Source organism: Rhinolophus sinicus, linkage group LG10 (assembly GCF_036562045.2).
Source record: "Rhinolophus sinicus isolate RSC01 linkage group LG10, ASM3656204v1, whole genome shotgun sequence".
Classification (NCBI taxonomy): Eukaryota; Metazoa; Chordata; class Mammalia; order Chiroptera; family Rhinolophidae; genus Rhinolophus; species Rhinolophus sinicus.
In genome coordinates, this window is record NC_133759.1 from 27,463,907 (window position 1) to 27,486,695 (window position 22,789).

The window sequence follows — 22,789 nt, forward strand, 5'->3', positions numbered from 1 at the left end:
ACATAAGAATTCCTAGAAGTGAGGTTTATGATATGAGTAGAATAAATTTATTGCTTTAAAATTTGAAGTTTACGTAGAAAAATGAATGGATGGAAATGGATCAATGGATGTGTGATAAATGGTTTTACTTGTAGAATGATCCCAGAAATGATATATTTCTTTTTCTTCGTTTTTTCCCCCTATATTTTCCTATTTTTTTTCATAATTTTTATAAAATGATCAGTTAACATTTTTACAATGGATACAAACTGACACCATTTGTATTTTAATTATAACATGATATTGTGGATATATTTCTTTATCCTGTGATGAAGAGGCCTGATAATGTAAAGCTTATAGGAGATCAAAGTGAAGCTAAACAAAGTTTGGCTTCAAGTCCTGGCCTTGTCACTTACTAGATTTGTGACCTTGGGCATGTTAATTAAGTTTAGAAAACACTTATGAAAATATTGCCCACATCACAGGGCTGTTGAGAGGATTAATTTAATGAATACTTTTTGTTTAGAATTTTTGCATCCACAAGCATACCTTGGAGATATTGCAGGTTCGGTTGGAGGTCACCACAATAAAGCGAATACTCATATGGCAATAAAGCAAGTCACACAAATTTTTGGTTTCCCCATGCATATAAAAGTTATGTTTACACTATACTGTAATCTATTGAGTGTGCAATAGCATTATGTTTTAAAAATGTACAGACTTTAATTAAAAAATACTAACCATCACCTAAGCTTTCAGCAAATCATAATCTGTTTGGTGGTGAAGGGTTTGCCTCAGTGTCGATAGCTGCTTACTGATCAGGGTGGTGGTTGCTGAAGGCTGGAGTGGCGGTGACAATTTCTTAAAATAAGACAACAACGAAGTTTGCTGCTTCCATTAATTCTTCCTTTTACAGACAATTTCTCTGAACCATGTGATGCCGTGTGGTAGCATTTTACCCATAGTGGAACTTTTTTAAGGTTGGAGTTAGTTCTCTCAAACCTTACTGCTGATTAATCAACTAAGTTTATGTAATTGTCTAAATCTTTTGTTGTCCTTTCAATAATTTTCACAGTATCTTTGCTAGCAGTAGATTCTCTCTCAAGAAACCAGTTAAAAACCAGCCCTTCTCTGAATAGCTGGCATCTAAGCTCCCAGCACCCAATAGTCTGCTTTTCTCACACTGGCCAAGCCATTACCACATTAACCCCCATAAAAAGAAAAGCAAAAAGGGAAAACACTCCCCGCCACCATCCAATGAAGTGCAAACCTATGGTGTCCTGCCAATCCCAAGCGGGCCTCTCTACAAGATGCTGAAGCCAGAGACACAGCTACTTGCAGATATTTCTGTCCGTGGTTTGCAGCCAGTCCCATGTGATGCTACCATCATTCACAGCAGTAGCATGACAGCGATACTCCCCGAATTGGGAACAATTCCTAACACCAACATCTAGGTGAATTCTGACCGACACAGAGAATTTCACTAAGAATGTAGATCCAACCAAAGGGGTCAAGTTATATGGCTTTTTAAACTGTTAGCCTGAACTTGCTAAACTTCTTAATACATATTTGGCTGGTGCTTCAATAAATTGGTAATTGAATTATAAAAAGTTTTTAAATGTGAATTTCACCCAAAAAAGTTAAAAATATGTCTCCATTCTCAGAGTAATAAAACTAGAAATACTTTTTTAAAATAAAAATAAGACTAATAAGGAATTAGTTTAATAAAGTTTTATCCAATGATCATAAGCTACTGACTAATAGAACCAATTCAGTCCACGGGTACATTTCGATTGGCTGCAGAATATTTACATTTCTTCTTTAAAATGGAATGACTCAGTGAAACATTCCATGTGTATTATGCCTCAAGTCCTCACCACAGTCCATCACAGCATTTTACTCATCACATTATCCCATAGTCTCTAAAGGCAACTTAGTTTATGAACCCTGGCTTATGCTATTTACGTTTAGAAGATTCTAGGAGAAAATGATATTTGTGAATATGTGAAAAAAAAAGAACAAACCCCCCCCAAAAAAAAAACCACAAGGGTGTGTATGTGTTTTAAAATATAGGTAATACAATAAAATAGATGTGATTAAAATACTTCAATCACTATCTCAAGCATCTTCAATCACTTCTTCAAGCATCTATCTAGGCTCTTCATTTCCTGTTTCATCACATATTTGACAAAGAGTTGATACAGATCTCCTTGAAGCAGAAATCTATCCCCTCAGATAAAGTATCAATTTTTATAGTAGTTCTTTCTTCAGGATACTGTTCCTTATTAGGATTTTTATATGTGTTTCTTTTATTATGAAAACAAAAAAAATCAGGCAGACTACTTCTACTTCAGCAGGTGAAAGGAACATTATTACTATGTTCCACATTGAAAATTAAAATATTCAAAGTACACAAAAATCATCTTAGACTTAATTAATATCTGCTCAGTGGCTTAATGTCTGTCCTTTTGGGGAATCTTTTTATTTTATGTTAACAAATAACTTCAATTATCTTAAAAAAATATGACCAAATTGAAATTCTTAGAAACTGAAAGACAAACCCCAGAGTCAACAAGAACAAAAAAATTAACCAATAGCAGAGATTCTGTCTGGAGTGAAAGCGCCATGTAATACCAGCAGTTAAGAACACATTTTGAGAGGGAGCCAACTTTGGTAAATACGTGTCAAGTTGCCTTCGACTTAAATCAAGCAGAACACAGCCAAACAATGTATTCATCAGGATGTGTGCCCGGGACCTGCAGCTTTGATTATGATCTCATTATTATAAAAACGCAAGAATGTCATCGTGTCCTACGTCTGAACAATCAAACTTCCTAAACTGGACACCATGTATGCATTCATATAGTCATCCATTCATCAATCAAATATTTATTATTTATTAACTGTTAAGACACTTACTCTATATGTGTTGGGTTTATGATCCTGAGCAAAAGAGGCAAAGCCTGTTTGCTGATGAAGGTTACATTTTCATGGAGTGGGGAACAATTATAAGCTAACTATAGAAAAAGGTTGTTTCAGGTAAGCATAGACGCTATGAAGACAATGAACAAAGATGTGATAGAGTGGACGCAGGTGGGCAACTTCAGACAAGATGGTCAGCGAAGGCCTTTCTAAGGAGTGTGTGTGGTACAGGCTTCTCAAACTCTGATGAGTCTGTGAATCACCTGGGGATCTCGTTAAAATGCAGATTCTGATTCAGAGTTCTTATGTAGGGCCTGAGATTCTGCATTTCTAATGAACTTCCAGGTGAGGCCAATGTGTCAGGTTCCCCTTGGACCACAATTTCAGTAGTGAGGACTTTAAATAGAAATGAGAATGGTAAAAAGAATTGGGTCAGGAGTTATCAGTTTCAATGACAATCATGTGTAGAAGCTTGGGGAAGAAACTGAGACAAGCCCAGCCTTCTTTCCACCTCATTTCCAATATTCTTTCATTTGTTGACATAGGGCATGGTGACAAAGGCATGGTGCTCCAGGGCATGGTGCAAAGATATGAGCTCTGAGACCAGACAGTCCTGTGTTTCAGTCTTTACAGCACTGAGGCTTTTGGCAGTGCACGTACTCTAAATCTCACTCTTCTATGTTATAGGATCCTTGCGTAATCATCTGGCTGGCTTATGGAAAATAGTCAATAGATAATTAGACACTCTAGATTGGCTGACACAATCTTCCTTCCAAACCCTTTCTCTTTGGCTACTTCTACTATACGGGTATAAAAGCTTAAGACATAGACCAAAAGACCTTGGGTTTAATAGCCATTTTTGCAGCTAAAGATGACCATGGCTGTAGGACAGAGTCATGGTCAATGACATATTGATGGAAATCCCTGGCAGAAGAGGGAGGCAAAAGGAAGGACATTCCTTTCTGCATTCAAAGGTGAAGCCTTGTAGGGAGAAGCCCTTGCCCTTTCCTTCACTCTTCTTTCCATCTGCACAACAGAAATGAGTTCCAAAGGTTCAACAGGAATCTTATAGCCCCAAGATGAAAAATATGAGGACGGCAAATAGCACGTGAAGGACAGCAGAGCAGAAAGGCAAAAAGAGATAGAGTCTGAGGGTCCATGATTGTTGCGGCTGCAATCATGGACTGCTCAGCTCCAGACTCTTCAAAACGTGAGGAAAATAAACCCCTATTGCTTAAGCTTATGTGAGTTAGGTGTTCCGGTTCTTGTAGGTAAATGCAATTCTTATCTAATTATTTAGTACAGCTATTATTTCTCCTGAAAATATTTGGTAATAGGGCAAAGCAGGTCCAACATAAAACATGTATCAGTGTACTTAATAATAGCAACCTGCTGTTCCCTGCCAAAAGTTAGATGGCAGAATCTAACCTGCCAAAACTTAGCTGCATTTGAATCCTGATTAGTATTACCACTGAAGAGAATCCTTCATACATCAACCTCTAAATTCTCAAGACAAATTTGAAGTGCCCACTTTTTAGAAATTGTAATTGAAATCCCCCAGTTCTGGGATAACTGATGATGCTGTTGCTACATAATGAATACACCAGTGACAACCATGATTTCAAACGAAATCTGGGGCACCTTTTAAGAAATAAACAGAACCACTGCACTGGTCCCTGTGCCTGAAAAAACAAGGCACATATTGTTATAGCCAAGTGGTTTAAATGGAAAACAAAATTAGCAGAATGTATGAATAGATGCGGAAAAAAAAAAAAAAACGATTGGAAAATTGAGACATGCAACTGTGTACAGAGAAAAGGAACTTTTAAAGGAAACTAAACACTGTCACATAGGTACAGGCCCTTTCATAAAATTAATTAATCAGCAGGTTTGTAGTCGGTGTCTGTTATGTGCAGGCACTGTAAGAAACTGAAAGACAAATGAAGTAGAGCGCCAGCTTCCAGGTTCTGAAGGGTTTGGGAAAGACAAGATAAGCCAGCAGTAAGACATGGAATGGCCTAAGGGAAGGACGCGCATTATGAACTAAGGTGGTTCAGGTGAAATGACAGTAAAGAAAAGAGGTGACATATTCATGCTGAATAGCAGTGTCAGAGATGTTCCAAGTGAGGGAAAGTTTGAGGACCTGGGGGGACACAAGAAAAGAGTGTGAGTTTCATTAGCTGAGTGTGAACAGACCAGCTTAGCTCATCCAGAGATTTCAATTAGGTTTGAAAGTGGAATGGTAGCTGGAGAGTAGATTGTCGGATGCATTATACGCTGATTCTTAAGTAATTGCAACTTCAGACCTGCTGACATGAGCTAAGAGCACATCTCTTTAGAGTTTAAAAAAGTAAGTGCTGCCTCTTCGTTGGTGCTTCCTCCGTGCATGAGCAACATTGGTGTCCCTCTCAGTGTCCAAATCTCTTTCTAAAAGGCCAGCAGTAGATTGGGTTAGGCCCCATGCTGATGGCCTCATTTTACATTAATTAGCTCTGTAAAGGCCCTATATCCAAATACAGTCTCATTCTTGGTGCTTTGGGCTAGGGCTTCAGCATATGAATTTGGAGGGGACACAATTCACTCAATAACAGCCCCCAAAACCGAAACCTGGGGTTCATCCAGTCCTCCTTTTTCTTCACCTCCCATTATCAAGGTTTACTTGTTCTATCTCTGCGCAATACCTCCATACTGTCTAAACTCCTTAGAAAGATGTAATACAATCTTTAAGATTTAAGCCCTGTCTGCCTGTCTAGCGTTGAAGTTCAACTCTCTGACTTAAATAATCTACTTCTGAACAAAAGTCAACTATTCGTTATTCTAGCTCCTGAAATTAACATCCCTTCCTTTCAGTTTGTCACACCTGACTTGTCTTTCAAGATTTGCTTCACTATTATCTTCCCTGTGAAGAAGGTCTCCTTGACTCTGCTGCAGTTCTTGCTGGCCCCATCCTACTTTTTCCCCTTGTCTGGGAAGAACTTGCCATTTTTGCCGCTCTATCATTGAATATATGTTGCAAATACTGGAACTATGTCTTTCATAAAATCATGAGCAAAATAAAAATCTCAATAAATAGAATGTACACACCAGAGTTTAGGTGTATGAAAGTCCTAGTTCTACCATTTTTTACTATGCCATTCATCTTTGTCAAGTTACTTAAATTCATCAGCAAATAGGAATAGGAATAATACCTATTTCATACAGTTATAATGAGAAGTAAATGAAGTAATCAATTAGCATGAAGCAGAGACTCAATAACAGGTAGCTCTTTTTATAAAACCTATGGAATATACAAATGACCGTAACTATCTTTTATTGAGCATAGTCTGTATGCTCTGTGCTATGTAATTTGCATGTATTACCTCTTATAAACCTTGATAAAGTTAATTCATATATCAGGACCCACAAAATGAAGCTCCCCCACCCCCACCTCAGTGGCCCAGCACATGTTACAAGTCTAAGTCAACCTGGACTTACAGGAAACACCTCGCAAGGAATCTTAATGTACACCAATCACAATCCTCCAACTAAGCTTTAACTAGTTTATCTTACCCTGAAAAATAGGACTTGCTAGATTTATAAGGAAATCCTCAGCCTCCTAGCCAATGATGCCTTGTTTCTGTGTCGTTTCTTCTATTAATAATTCCCTGTACATCTCACCATTGCCCTAAATCCCCTGGGAACAGTACTCCATTGCTTGTGAGGTTCTGTCCTCCCCCAATCCATGAATTGTTTTCCCTTGCATAAAGAACATCAAACTCATTACCAAATTGTATTATTTTTGTCATTTGACAACAGATGTAGACATGTATGATTACCCCATTTTACAGATGAGGAAACAGTCTCTGAGAGGGTAAGCAACTTGTCTAAGGCCTAATAGTCCACATATGATGGAACCAGGATTTGAGCTGAAGTTTGGATGATCCAAAGCATACTGTCTCCATTTTGACATCTCTAGATGTAATTCAATAATGAAGGCAGAGTAGGTGCTCCATAAATATTTGTTGAATTAATCCATTATTAATTCACTTTTAAATTAAAATATTTCATACTGATAGGAAAAGCAGTAAACAGAGTCTCATACCAAATAACTCAGTAATGCTAGACATAGATATAGAAGTTAGTGGCTTACAGACTATTTTTAGAATAGAAGTAAAACATATGTCAAAAAAGGAGGGTATTTTAAAAGGTGGTAAAAAAAACAACAGATTTTTGTTGACCTCTCTCTCTCTCTCTCTCTCTCTCTCTCTCTCTCTCTCTCTCTCTCTCTCTCTCTCACACACACACATACATACCAGATCCCCAGCTGAAAGCCTTTGAGTGTACAAATAGTACTTTGCATTTTATGCTAATCTTCCATCAATGCTATTCAGTGATGGAAGCATTGTACAGTATATCTACCTTGTTAGCCTTTTCTGTAAAAGGTTTTCCCTCATTTCAAATAAAACCCAAACAAATGTAGATATCAATGATTGAAGTACTTTTAAAAAATAGAAGTGTACAATTTATATCTCTTAAATAAAGTCCATCATGTGAGCTTCGGTAGAAAATTCATTTTAAAGACCACAAACCTTATTTCTACAACTGAGGTGAACTTCAGTGATATCATTGGTCTGAGATGCAATATCAGGTCAAGTCAGGCTGCTTGCTCACTCAGTTTCCTAGTTCTGTGATGCAATACTGCTCCAGTTACATACTGACATTTGAATAATTTTTCACTTTTCTTGAAGTTCTAAAAATATTATACACTAAGGTGTGCTTTTCCTGCAAGACATGCCATCAACTGGTGAATTTTAAGGTGTTTTTCTCTAGTAAATGCAGTTAAAAAAAAGGAGAGATACATACTTCACTATATTTTATAACCATGCTGGCTTGTAATAGTTACTTTACCTCTATAAAAATATTACATAATTTTGTGGGACACATATAATAAGGTAGCAACAGAAAAAATATGTTCTTGAGTGTTCGGTATATATTTAGTTTTATATTTCTAACTACACATATATGTGAATGTATAATACATAATACACACACATATATATTTAATATAGGAATAATTTTATTCAAATAATTCTTACTGTGGCATAATAAGAAATATATATTTGGTCTTTGTCCCCACCCCCTTGCCACCCACAACACTATAACCCTTGAAAAGTGTGGAGCAAAGAGTTCTTTTAAATGTTAATAAAAAACTGGTGGCTGGGGGTCCCTAGGTAGCTTAAGCATGGAAGCTAGTTGCCAGAAAGACTAAGGCAAGATTAGAAGGTTGGAACTATCAGCCCCACTCCCTAACCTTCCTGAGAGAGGAGAGGGGCTGGAGATTGAGTTAATCACAAATTGCCAATGACCTAATCAATTGTGCCTATGGAATGAAACCTCTAGAAAAACTAAACAGCAGGGTTTGGAGGGCTTCTGAGTTGGTGAACACATTGAGATGCTGGAATGTGGCACACCCAGAGCAAAAGCCTAGCAGCTCCCCAAACCTTGCCCTATGTATCTCTTCCATTTGTCTATTCCTGAGTTGTATCCTTTGTAATAATGTAAGTAAAGTGTGTCCCTACATGTTGTGAGTCATTCCAGCAAATTATCACATCTGAGAAGGGGGAGGGGGAGAGTATGAACCCCTGGCTTTGTAGCCAAGTTGGACAGAAGTGTGTGGGTACACTGGACACCAATGCTTGTGGTGGCATCTGAAGTGAACCCTTAAACCTGTGGAGACTGACACTAACTCTGGGTAGTTAGTGTCAGAACTTCATTAAATTAGAGGACACCCAGTTGGTGTCCAGCGAGTTTTGGAACTGGTTGTCGGTATGGAAAAAATCCACACATTTGGTATCAGAAGTGTTGTGAGTAAATACAGTTCCTAATGACCTTTGGTATTCCTAAAATACAAAACAAACAAACAAACAAAAAACTGAAAATAAAAACTGCACACACTGATTTTCACATTTTCTTTTCTCTCATCGGGCAGGTATTCCACTTGCTCTAATATCCAAGTAACTTTAATTGTAAGACTGCCCTTCCCTGTGTATGTAAAATATTTAGCCATGCAAATAAACAGGAAAACAGTCCTGTATTTGCAAACGTTTCAAATAATAGAAGTAGGGGGTGGGGGCGCCAAACCATGAGTGTTCTCCTTTTGTTTTGTCATTTCAAGAGACAATATATTTGCAACACTTACACACATTTTTATAAAGAGCTGGAGTAAAAGAACCCATTCTTAAAAACACATAGTTGTTGAAATGTCAAATAGCTGGTTCTAATAAGGAACTTATGACGACATAGGACATCCCTACAGTGACAATTGCTTTTTCTCTGGTCACCAAAATATCTCATTCTACTTCTGTTTAAGCAAAATTATAGCACCATTTGTCCAGTGCTAATTTTTGTCAGCTTACATAAAATGCAGGGAGTTTCTTAATAAGCTATAAACAGGAAATATAAGGTTAGAAACATAGTCTTCGAATCCTTGAAAGGTCATTGAAATGCTTGTTGTCTTAAAACAAATGATTGCCCTGTTGTATTCTATAAGATACAGACCACATTTCTTTTCAACATTCCACGCTAACAACCACTAAACTTGAGCTCTTAATTTCGTACATAAAATGAAATTTTGCACTTTTAAGTTCTCAGTTACTGTACTTTAGATGAAGCTGAGTGATGTATTTTTAATCACATCATTTTAACTTCACTTATCACTATCAATTTATTTTTGTCCCTAATAAAGCAAGATGGTATGAATGTTTATATTCTGATAAATTGTTTTCCTATCCTCATTCTATTTGCATAGTAATATGAACTTCTGGTTCTTGTCGATTGAATCTCTATTACAGAGATGAGACTGTAAATTCATGTGAGTCTCTGTGATTTTGGAATAGGTACCAAATTCTGCCTGCTTACAGTTATGAATATTTATCAGTCACTATTGTTAAAAAAGACAATTTTTTTCATCTCAGAATTTTTGAGTAAACAATTTCAAAATGTTACCCTGTCAACGTTTGCTGAAAACAGTACAAACCTTCTTTTTTATCTTCTGGAGTAATCTTCACTTTTGTATCTGTTATATCTTTGAATGACGCCAGAAAAAGTACCACATCTCCCTTCTCGTTCTTTATAGGAACAATATCCAGTAGGCACCAAAATGGAGACCCTGCAACAGTAATAAAAACACAGATCAACCATTGCCATGTGTTTTTTCCTGTGAAAATCTCAATAATTAGTGGTACAGTTAATAGAGGCCTTACTGTTTTCTTCCATCCCCCCAAATCTTAAAAAGGTCAGTTTTCAGATTCCATAAATGTCTAGCCCATATACATACCTCTTCATTCCCAAATGAAATGCTGTCTCTGAAAATAAGGCAGTATTTTAAACAAAAACACTTGTCTGTGCTGAGACATTCTACTTCCGTCTTTCAAATTGTATTCCTTCTTTGAACTTGTTGACGGTGCAGCATTCCTCTTCATGAAGCATCATTGCCGTTTCCCAACCCCAGCACACACTGGTTCATAAATAAAGACCTTTGTAGGAATTTGCCCTTGTAAAAACCTTGGTAGGAATTTGCCAGAGGTCTATTTAATCAATTTAAAAATCAATGACTGTTCACCAGAATGGTTAAAACTAAAAAATGATGGAAAACTCCGAATGTTGGGTAGTCACTTAACCTGTCCTACGTTTGCTGGCTGGTAGCAAATTAGTACACATACTTTAAAAACGTTTGGCAGTATTAAGATATATTCTCACAACACAACATTATACAGCCATGTGAATGAGCAATGTACAATAATTGACAATGAAGTGGATGAATATCACTAATAAAATGTCGAGCAAAAGTAGCCAGACACAAATGAATGCAGTATGAATACATTTACATTAAGTACAAAGACAGGCAAAACTAATCTACTGTGTTAGAAGTCAGGTATGTGGTTACCTCTGGGAGACTGTGATCAGAAGGGGATATGGGTCGGGGGGTTCAGGGATGCCGGTCAACTTTTGCCTCATGATGTTCATGTTGTTTACGTAGAAGTGTTCCGTTTTTGAAAACTCATCAAACTCTACACCTTTGCTATGTGTATTTTTCATTATGTATGTTTTATTTCAAGAATGTAGTTTAAAAAGTGATACAGTTCAATTCTATTTTTTGAGCAAAATAACTACAAGAAATATCATTAATACACTCAAGAACAAGCCTAAGTCTTATGTTTTGAAATGTTTTTATATATTTTTAAAAAGTACATGTTAAAAATATATAAAAATCCCTGCACTGGATTTCCTACTAAAAAACATTCCTGGGCAGAAATAGTTGAAAATTATGGAAGACTTATTGCTTGAAAAGTAAACTATTAATCTATTCACACACAATGTTCCTTCATTTTCTTTTTGATGGGGAAGAAAATCAAAACTTCAGTACTGTGAATTTCCATCTTACTTGGGAATTGAGCTCAAAGTTGGGTATAAGACAAAAATAATAGGTTCAGGGATATCCTTGATATTTTGACTTGTTTCATAAATACTGTATTAGATCTCACAGTTTCCCACACAGCTGATGGGTCCATCCAGCCTTGGAATCTATCATTTTTTCCTTCAGTTGAGCACCAGATGAAGCAGTTGATTTGTATTTAGGGGGCCACCTGACAGAAAAATCGTATTTTATTATAGCTGTTGGTATTGTATTTTTTGAAAAGTGTGTTTGAATTCACATGCAATAAATGATGTGCATCCACTCTGCATAGTATGCATGAAATACGTGCCTGTCCCACACATCCTTCTAATAGATTCAAAGTCATAACTTCTTTTTTCTCTTTTGATTCAGACCTATGGTATCCTTTCAGTCACCTTCCTTCATATCTATGCCACAGCAATTCCATTGCAGGACTGGGTCACCAGACTCCAGGAGACGTGGGCTCCAACCACAGCTCCAACATTAACCAGCCATGTGACCATAGAGAAGTCAATTAACTTTTCTGCAACTTGGTTCCCTTGATCATAACACAGTTACATCCTTCAGTCTAGGGTGGATATAGTCCCCCCAAAATGTGAGACAATAAATCAATTCTATGGTGTATGACCAATGGAGAAACCTCATAAATAAGCCATATTCTGGGCCAAATACTGTTATCCGCATCATCCCAGAATTGCTCTTACTTCAGATTTTTTCTATGGCTACTACTTCAAGTTGAAAGCCTTTTTTTTTCTTTCTTTTTTTTTTTTTTCTTTTTACTAATTCTGTAGCTATGGTAGGAACGAAAAGAACCATCAGGCCGACCTATCAATCAGACCCTAGAGACAGTAATAACTGGGATGTGGAATAATGGTATGAATATGATATTTCAGTTCACAGTTTAAAGCATCTCTCTGTCAATTACCTTGTAAGAGCATCACCCAAATCAGAACAGAGGCTATTAATTTTCCTGAAAATCCATTTTATCTATGCACTCAAACAAGCATCGTTATTGTCTCCACAGAGCCTTTGCACAGGTGCACCAATGTATTTTAGAGAGAGGCAAAAGCACAAAATGAGGTGAAAGCCAGGAAATAGCTGCCAACACTCCAATATTCTCTAATCAGCGCTTGAGGCACACCTGTCATTTCACATCATGTTCCGGGACAGCTGAAAGATCACTTAGAGGTTTGTCTTTAACGATACAATGAGATGCGATCTTTGACATTTCACAAATTCAGTAAAATGTCATTCGTAGGGGTCCCTCTAAATTCAAGTTTTACAATGGTTTGGCATTAACTAGGCTGATGTCTACTTTCCCATAGCACATACATTTTTTAAAAAAAAAGTGTATTAGGGAAATAGTGTAAGGGACACGCGAGCCTATTTTCTTCCTCCCTCCCGCCCTTCCTTCCTTCCATCCTTCCTTCTTCCCTCCTTACCTTTTCCTTTGTTCTTTCAACTGCTCCTTCAGATATATCTAAACCAACTGCCTTACAAGTATGGCTTTGGGTACCTCTGAAGGTAGAAAGCAAGGCATATCACACTTGCTTCTTCATCCAGAAACTGGATAGATGCCCAAGTCTACCAGTCAGGTTCAAAACAAGACCTTTCACACAATTTGCTCATGTATTTCTACCTTCTCTGTTCTCCTAAATCTCTCCACCAGTCCCTCTGCCCTGGCTCTGTGACAAAATCGTCAACCTTATGTGACTAAGACCCTTACAAGACCCCCAGGGTCTGCCTCTTCCTCTTTCATCCATGAGCACAGTGATGGATACACAACGCCTTTCAGTTAGCAGCGATTCAGGCCTGGTACGGGAAGTCTCTCTGAGGGCTAAGGTTGGAGGCAGCAAACCCCTCAGCCTCCAACATAGCGATGTGAAGGATCCTTAAAAGCAGGGTTAGAAGGCAGAAGTTTTGTGTCATTTTTAACTCCTTTTGTATATAGCAGCCAATAATTACCATGTGGGTTGGTGAGTACTGAAACAGATGAGGCTTTTCCAGGGTTTAAGTTAATAACACCTTTAATTTCCATAAATACAATTCGTGGGGAGACAACAGGGTTTATACCCTACATGGTAAAATGTATTTTCAGAATTGCGTAAGTAATTACACAGAGCTTAAATCTGGTGGAATGTCCCATGTCTCCATTTTGGTGCTTTCTTTTTCATCACTGGGCAACAAGGTTACAGGAGAATTTGACTTGCTAATATCAACAATTGTAAAATAGATTTATATGCATACATATACGCCCCAAAATGATTATATCTGGTAATAAGTAAATACTATGATAAGGTTCCCAGCATAAGTTCATGGTTTAATAACTTAATACAAGGAGGTACAGATATAAAGAAAACTGGGTTGTGAGTTGTTCCCTTCTCTTTAATGACTATGCTGTTTTGATGAGTTACAAGTTGCATTTCTCAACGTAAAATAGTAGCACAGTGTGGGAGATGAACACTTTGCATGTTCTTGTTTCTTGTATCAAGCAGGATTTTGACTGGCTTTTTAATGATAAATACTTGTGACCTTTTGTTTTTGAAATCATGACAATAATATAATACCCTGAATGTTCCCAGCATCAGTATCATGTGACCTAAACATTTTCAGATGCTCCTCACATTTCACATTGAATCTGATGAGTCTTGTTCTCTACACCTGTTATCTCAGTGGTATTTACTTTATGATGTGGTGACAATTGGGCAGGTTTTAGAAATTAGTCTAGGGGATGTACGAGTATATTGGGGTTGGGGTGGGAAAATGGGTGCAGGTAAGTCAACGAGGCCACTGTTAATGGTAGCCGAGTGAGGGGACACTGCATCTGTAGCAGAAAGGGTAGGGCAGCCAGGGGAGAGCTACAGCGTCACCACAGAGCTCTTAGATGGCCCTCCGCTGTATCACATTTGCCATCGCCCTGTTCTGGCCTTAACCATCTCTTACCCACTCTTCAAAAGTAAACAAACAAACACTTGTTTGTGGTCGAGTCCTGGATTCTCCACTGACTTGCTGAGTATGCTCAGATATAAGTTTTCCATCTGTCTGCACTGCATCTGTATACTGGGTATATGGCTACATTCTCATGTTTAAAAGCTTTAAAGAGGTCAATATATGTAAAAGTATTTTATACATGTTGACTAGTTACACAAAATAAGTGCATTGCCTGTGTGTGGAAAGCTTTGACCTTTTTAACCACACACACAAAAAAAAAATCAGGTAAAGTATAGCTCAATATTAATATTTGTTGAAGCTAGATAATGGTACAGGGGAGGTATTTGTTATAAGATTCCCTGTCTTTTGTGTACATATGAAACATTTCATGATTTTTTTTTTTTAAGGAAACATCCCTCTGGAAAATGGAGAATAATTCAGCATTTACTTGAAAATCTAATATTAAGTTGTAACATGCAAAGTCATTTCAAATTGCTGGAGTTAGAAAAGATCTTAGAAAGTATGAGATGGAATACTTTATTGTAAAGATGAAAATTCTGAGTTCCGAGTAGTTAAATAAACTGTCCAAGGTCAAATGTTCATTGTTGGAAGAGTTGGGACTAGATCTTAAGTCATATGACTCTCAGTTCCTTGGGCTTTGTGCTTAAACATAGGGCATTTCTCCAAACATTAAACAAACACACAAAAAATCACCAAATGGAAAATTTATCACATAAATGAATAATCTAGTTTTGATATATTTAAAGGAAAAAGTATACTATTTGTATATATTATTAATGTTACTCATTAAATAAGCCAGGACATGTAACAAATTCAGCACTGATCAAATCTTTTTTAAGCGATTAGGTTCAAAATTAGAATTTGTGTTTAAAAGGTTGGGCAAGTACGGCAAAAAGGGTATAAAACATGGCCTATGGGAAAAGGCAGAAATCCTGAGACGAGAATTTGGAAACAAGGAAATAGGAATTGAAAAGACGTGGTTAAGGATCTCAGGACAATTCTCCAGTGTATAAATAGAAGATTGCAGTTTTAGGTGTCAAGTGACCACTTTCCAAGAACATGCAGACAACAAACACACTGAACATTGCTTCCATTGTGTGAGCTCCACTCAGCAAAGACTCAGGAATGCTGTGCCAGATCGCCATGAGTCATAGCTTGGCAGGCATGGGAGACAAAACAGCTCGAGGCTTCCTCAACTTACTGTTTCTCTCCTAAAATGCAGCTGATACCTCACCAGAAACTTGAGGCCAAACCCCAGTGCCTGGGTAAGCATTACTGTATCCACCATGCTCAGGTGAGTTATGGGCAATGACAAAACTTCATCAAGACAGACATTGTTAGTGAAAAATCAATCTGCACATAGCATTTCTCAGTAGCTTCCATATGATTATAGGCATAATCCTCCAACAACAAAAAAGTACATTTTGAACCCATACATGTAATTAAAACACGACAAATCAAAATTCACCTAAACCATGTGGGCTCCGATTTATCATTCAGCCTAGCAGATTTGGTACATTCATCTTCAGAGGTCAGCAAACTAGTTCTGCAAAGGGCCAGATATTAAATAGTTTTGTAGCGTATACAGTCTCTGTCTCAGCTACCATATTTTGCTGTACATAACGCACACTTTTTTGCCCAAATTTGTGAGGGAAAAATAAGGATGCGCATTATACATGGGTAGTACTAATTTCGTATCTATATAAATGTTTTTAATTCTTTTATTTATGCTTATGAGTTAAAAGTGTAACTCTAGAAATCAATAATGATATCATAATCAAAATAATACCCTGGAATACGATAATCGGTTTTGTTGAACTTAAAACAATTTTGCAACGACAAAGAGTTCTTGGACTTCGATGATGCATGTAAATATCGTAAATTTATTACCAGTACATAAAATCTCTTGTACCTTGTATCTGTTCTTGTGTTTTGTAACTATTTGTTACATAAAATTTCTTGTATCATAATATGTTAAAAAATAAATGCTAGGGCCAGCCTGGTGGCTCAGGCAGTTGGAGCTCTGTGCTACTAACTCCAAATGCTGCCGGTTCAATTCCCACATGGGCCAGTGGGCTCTCAACCACAAGGTTGCCGGTTCAACTCCTCAAGTCCCGCAAGGGATGGTGGTCTGCGCCCCTGCAACTAACAACGGCAACTGGAACTGGAGCTGAGCTGCGCCCTCCACAACTAAGATTGAAAGGACAACTTGACTTGGAAATAAGTTCTGGAAGTACACACTGTTCCCCAATAAAGTCCTGTTCTCCTTCCCCAATAAAAATCTTAAAAAAAAAGGGGCCGGTCCGGTGGCTCAGGCGGTTAGAGCTCCGTGCTCCTAACTCCGAAGGCTGCCATTTCGATTCCCACATGGGCCAGTGGGCTCTCAACCACAAGATTGCCAGTTCAATTCCTCGAGTCCTGCAAGGGATGGTGGGCAGCGCCCCCTGCAACTAAGATTGAACACGGCACCTTGAGCTGAGCTACCACTGAGCTCCCAGATGGCTCAGTTGGTTAGAGCACGTCCTCTCAACCACAAGGTTGCTGGTTCGACTCCCGCAAGGGATGGTGGGCTGTGCCCCCTGCAACTAGCAATGGCAACTGGACCTGAAAGATTTTTTTTTCCCCCTGAAAGTTTGGGCCCAAAATGTGGGTGCACATTATACACGGGAGAGCACATTATGCACGGCAAAATACAGTTCTTAACTCTGTTATAGTTCTAAAATAGTAACAGGTAATACATAAACAAATGAGCATGGCTGTTTCCAAAACACACACACACACACACACACACACTAGGTCTGCCAATTAAGTTAGTGAACTTGTTGCATATCAGAGGGATTATTCATTATGAATTTTACCAACTGGACAAAGAGTTAACCAAGTTTACCATTTGGAGGTGCTGAAAAGTTTGCATGAAAAAGTTAGATGAAAACAACCTGAACTTTCCATCAACAATTCATGTAAAATAGGCTGAAGTAGGGGGTGTGCTAGAATGGGAATAAGGGGAGAAGGGAAGGTGGAAAGGGAAAGGATGATTTGAAAGAGAGACTATAGACTGGAGCCAGCTCATGAGTGGCCTCACATGCCAGACTCAAAGAAGGCAATGAGGAACCACTGAAGGCTTTGTCAGAGAGGAGTAGAATGATCAGATTTGCACTGTAGGATGACGGCTTTGGAGGCAGTGAGGAGAGAAGATTAGAGGGGGCATACATGGAGACTGGGCCACCAGTTAAGTGCAATTGTTGCATGTCAGACGCCGCGTGATGGGAGTCTGGACAAAGGCAGTGTCAGGAAGAATGGCTTTCTGTATCAGGGCAAAGGGTCCAGGTAGGGGCCTTAGAGATCTGAATTTCTGGTACAAGTTATTGTGTAAATTGGATAGGGGTCCTGGAGTGAAAGTTCATCAGCGAGCAATAAAGTACAGCTCTATTTTCAATTGTAGCCAGCCAATATTATGTAATTATTCATGTTGAATATACTTTAAAGATGTCTGGAATGACATACTTTTTTGTTAATTTTATAATTCTCATAAAATTCAAACAGTACAGAGCCTCTTGGTTAAGACAGCACAGAATCTTTATAGGATCTTTCTGAAGATGGTCCCATGCTCATGACTTTCTAGTAAGGTGAGGAGGAACTAAAACCAGCCCACTGACCAGGGCTCAGCGTCACCCCAGGGCCAGGCGTTAGATTCAGGTCCCTAACTGTGAGGTTCTGAGGGCCTGGCACTCTGGGAAATGCGAGTAGTCAGTTTCTTCTTGTCGGGGGAACAAATCAGGGGAGAAAGGTATATTTGCTGAATTGCTACAAGGTTCAGAACTGGCTTCACCACCATGCAACCTATGCAGTCCAGAGGCCCCATACTCAGAAGGGCCCCAGGCTTTGGGTCCATGATCTGCTGTCGCTGTCTTGAAATTTTTAGTAATATCTTTTTTTTTTTTTTTTTTTTAAACAAAGAGGTCTGCATTTTCACTTTAGAATGGCCCCTATGTAGCTTGCCCTGATAGTGTATGTCGAACAATGGTTATCGCACTTGGTGCTTCATCAGACATCTGTGAGGGTGGCATTGCTATCTCTGTTTTAGAGAAGATCAAACTGCAGCTCAGACAAGCAAAGCTGCTTCACTAGGGTACATACTTAGGGAGTGGTAGGGGCTAAGGTTCCACGCCAAGTCTTTCTAACTATCGCTCCCTTTATACTAGCTATTCAGAGCTAGTGCTCGGCCCCGGGCACAGTAAACGCAACGGGAAGAACTCTGCCAGGGCTTGATCCTCCAAGTTCAGTATCATTTCTTCCCACCATAGAGAAAGCACCTTTAAAGTAATAAGCCTCACTTGTGTCAAAAAGAACTTGTTTCACTCCAAATATTCTCAAACATTGTTGGTGTTTATATTTCATTTCCAGCTCACAAAGATGGAGTAATGAATAGCCACAGGTACAAAATTGAGTAACTCAATGGGTTCTTTCCTTGTTAGTTTGCCAGTTATTCCCCGACGGGCATGTATAGCAGCTGGGCAAGTCCACCCATCCACTCTCCTAGACCAGGGGCAGGTGAGGGAACACCACGGGCTTCTGGCGTAGGAAGCAGAGGTTGGCCATGTCCACGAGCATGGCCTAGTGTTTCAGAGTATGGGGGTCAGGAGTTGGACTGCCAGGACTTGGATTCCAGCCCTGCCACTTAATTTCTCTGTGAGTCAGTTTCTATAACTGTGAAATGGGATATGAATAGGATCTGCCTCAAGGGGTCGATGAGAGGACTAAATGAAGTCAGGCACAGGCAAAGAGCAGAGCACAGAGCTTGAGCAGCAGTGAACACTCAGTAAATGTCAGCGGTCACTGTTTTTTGCAGTCGTGTGTTAGGTCAGGAAGGTTGGCCTTGAAGAAGTGAAGGTATGCAGGAAATCTAGTCAGGCAGGAACAGCGACTGCTCAATCTCGGCAGGACAGGCAGAGCTAAACAATTCCCCAGGAACGTACTGAGGCCTGATCTACACGCCTGTCTCACTTTGTTCTGATCATTCTGGCTGGAGAGCCTAGGTGAACACTTCAATAACTGGTCTGACATAAAACTCCTGCTCGTTGATTAAACAATGCAACCTTAACAGTGGGTACAGAAAAGAACAAGCTTTCTGTGAAAGCAGCTTGTTCAGACATAGGAGACGTAGACCGGGAAAGCTGTCTACCTTTCCAAGTACAAAGCTTGAATACATGCAAGCGATAAGATCAACTGCAAGAGTCTCCTTCAGCATGTTCTTTCTGAGCCCTTTGCCTTCCTGCTACAATTACTTTGAAGCTGTTTACTCTATTTGCATTTCTGAGCTTCGTCTCTTGAATGCAAAAGTCAGGGGACTGAAATATAGTATATTCTGTCGAGACTGGCAAGACATATGGAGAATCATCATAAAATCATAAAATGCTTTCTATTTTGGGGCATGCAAAGTCTCAAGTAAGGCCTCAGAGAAATCAGGCTGAGAACAGCAATAAGCATCTGACCCAGAAGTCGCTAATACACTTAGTTGTAGGAAGCATGGTCCCTATTTGGTGGCCCTTCAGACATTACAAAAACTCCAAAATTTTATAAGCATCAGCATTAAATGTCCTCTTGTCTCTTGCTACATACAGACATACATACTCAACAAATGTGTTTCTACAAATCTACATGTGGAGTTTGTGAAACGTGGCTGCACATTTTTTTGGCTCTCTTCCTATCAAGAGTGGGGGTCTAGATCCCCTTCTCATAAATCTGAGCAGACTTGTGGCTGCTCCCTTCACAATCCCAATACGATATGGAAGAAGTTGTGCTAGGTAACTTCCTAAACTAGATCACAAAAGGTCTTGCATCCTCTGCCTGGTTCATGGAACACTAGACTCCCCAGAGGCTGCCATGCTGAAGAGGTTGTGTGTAGGCACTTCAGTCGACTGTCCCAACTGATCCCAGACTTTCAAGATGCCAGACATGTGAGTGAAGCCATCTGAGATCCTCCAAGGTGGTGCATCTTCCATCTGAACCCCACCTACCAACCAACCTCGGCTGACTCCAAAAGGAAGAAGAATCATTCGGCCAAGCCCAGCCTGGATTCCTGACCCACAGTATTGTAAGATATAATAGTTGCTATTTTAAGCCACTAAGGTCTGAGGTAGTTGTTACACAGCATTAGATAACTATAAATGGTGTTGTGCTTCCTTGGCTCTATAAGCCTGTGAGTAAGAATATGGTTGTATCCATTTCACCGAAAAAAGTTTCCAAGATCCCACCTTTATTAGCTTTTCAGGAAACTGATTTGCCACTGGGTTCTTCGTAAAATTTAGAAAAAATTGTCTCCACAATTTGGTCTGCTTGGCTCCCATTAATGCAACACTGGAAGTTCCACATTGTCTTCCAGGCTCATGTCAATGCTTTCAGTTGCTACCGAAGGGACCATCCCATTCAAAATGAATGCCCATGGTGGGTGCTGTGGCTTTGAGAGCCTGAATAGCCCGAGGGGATCTCTATGAAAAATATTGCACTTGCCTTTCTACTGCCTTTCTCTTGGACTGTGGTCTGCATCCTTGGGAGGCCTAGTTGGGGAAATAATCTTGCTTTGTTCAGAGTTACCTTTCCTTCTTCTCTGGGTCTCACTCAACCTTAAGATAAGGTTTCTTTTATTTTCTCTTAAGGCCGGTTTCTCTATCGTGTTTCCCCGAAAATAAGACCTAGACGGACAATTAGCTCTAATGCATTTTTTAAAGCAAAAATTAACATAAGACACGGTCTTGTTTTACTATAAGACCGGGTATAATATAATATAATATAATATAATATAATATAATATAATATAATATAATACTGGGTCGTATATTAACTTTTGCTCCAAAAGATGCCTTAGAGCTGATTGTCCTGCTAGGTCTTATTTTCAGGGAAACACCGTAGCTCTTGTTGAAATAGGTTCCTGGCTGGCTGGCTTGCCTCATTGTTTTGTAGATGTGGTGAAAATCTAAGGCAACTACAAATGATACCCATGCTGGGAACCCACTCATTAAGACACTACACTTTGCATTAAAAAGAATCTCCTTGTTGTTCATTTATTTCATAAATGTGCATGGCACCCCTTACTCTGAAATTTGGATCTTACATAAAACCCTTCTATATGCAATGCTACAATCCCAATTCTTAACAGTCAAATAAGGAAGTAACTATGCTGCACATTTTAAATGTTAATTTTGAGAATAATTTGACATTCTACAACCCCAAGGCGTTGTCTTTTTTCCATATTGAGCTCCAGTTCTAGAATACCTACAGGGCATAATCAAATATTCTAAAAATCTTCTGCAGAGTCAGATTGAATAACAGCATAATAGAACTCACTAAGAATATCTTAAATATAAACTTATCGTTAGCAGGAAAATAATGTTTCTTACTATAATTATCTGCCATGAGCAGCTCATTGTAAAAAAAAAAAAGAGGATGATCATGAGGAAATCTGCTTCTTTTTGTCTTTTATCATGAGCTGACCTCATAACACTGAGTATGAATATGCCTAATTCAGTTATGTGTACATTGGAGTGAAGACAGTGCTGTTCAGTTAGTGGTATGCACACTCCTGGTAGTGCACAGATTATTTTAGGTAGTGCACATAAATATCTTAGATTTTAATATCTGCGTATTAGTTTTAATGTGTATTGAAACAGAAATACGCAGCGGGCACACCAAATGCAGCTAGACGTTTTGAGGGAAATAGATACCACCAGATCTCTCCCCTTTCTCTCGCATTCTCTCCCCTTCTCTCATCTCTTCCTTTCTTTCCCAATCTCTCCTTCTCTTTTTCCACCCATCATCCCAATGCAAGTGAAGCCTCCTCAGCTTCCTGAATCCAGCTTTGTTCCCATTCCCCACACCACTTTTTATTTATTGAACAATTAAGTTTTTCAGCGTCTGATTTGCATCTGAATATACATCTAGCATCTGAGTAAACAAAGGATCTCCCTTAGGAGGCATTCTCCCTAAACAAACAAACAGTAAAGTGTAAATAGTTTTTGTTGTCACATATATAACATATATGTAAAATCCATATTACAGAAAGTTGAGAATCTAACCACATTTAAAAAGAAAGAAAACCAACCGATTCAGCATTGATCCTTCTAGGCATTTTTCTATGGCACGAGAAAAGAAAATAAAGAAATGTGGAAATAAAGCTATGCAAAGTGCCTTAGAGGGTAAAGAAATAAACAAGTGGTGATTGCTGGGGCAATGACAAGTGAGGACAGGACGGTCTATCACATAACACATAGACCTGTGTGCAAACCATTTTTCTGCATCACAGTTTCCTGATCTGCAAGTGCAAGACAATTCATACTTACTTTGAAGTGCTATTTGGGAAAATTAAATAAAATAACATATTGCTGCTTGGCACAACATAATCCATTAGACTTATTATTTTTTAGATTTCATGGTGTATTTTTTTAATTTTAGAAAGTTAAATAACAATGTTTTCATTGCGTATTTATTTATGATTACCTTCTGTTT

General features: G+C 38.6%; 1 protein-coding gene across 1 annotated transcript in view; it reads right to left on the reverse strand.

The window, feature by feature from the left end:
* Positions 1-22,789, reverse strand: part of KCNH8 (potassium voltage-gated channel subfamily H member 8) — a 318,346-nt gene that overhangs the window by 187,227 nt on the left and 108,330 nt on the right. Inside the window, exon 3 of the mRNA XM_019726038.2 lies at positions 9,917-10,048. Coding sequence (XP_019581597.2) covers positions 9,917-10,048 — 132 coding nt within the window. The remainder of the gene's footprint in view (positions 1-9,916; positions 10,049-22,789) is intronic.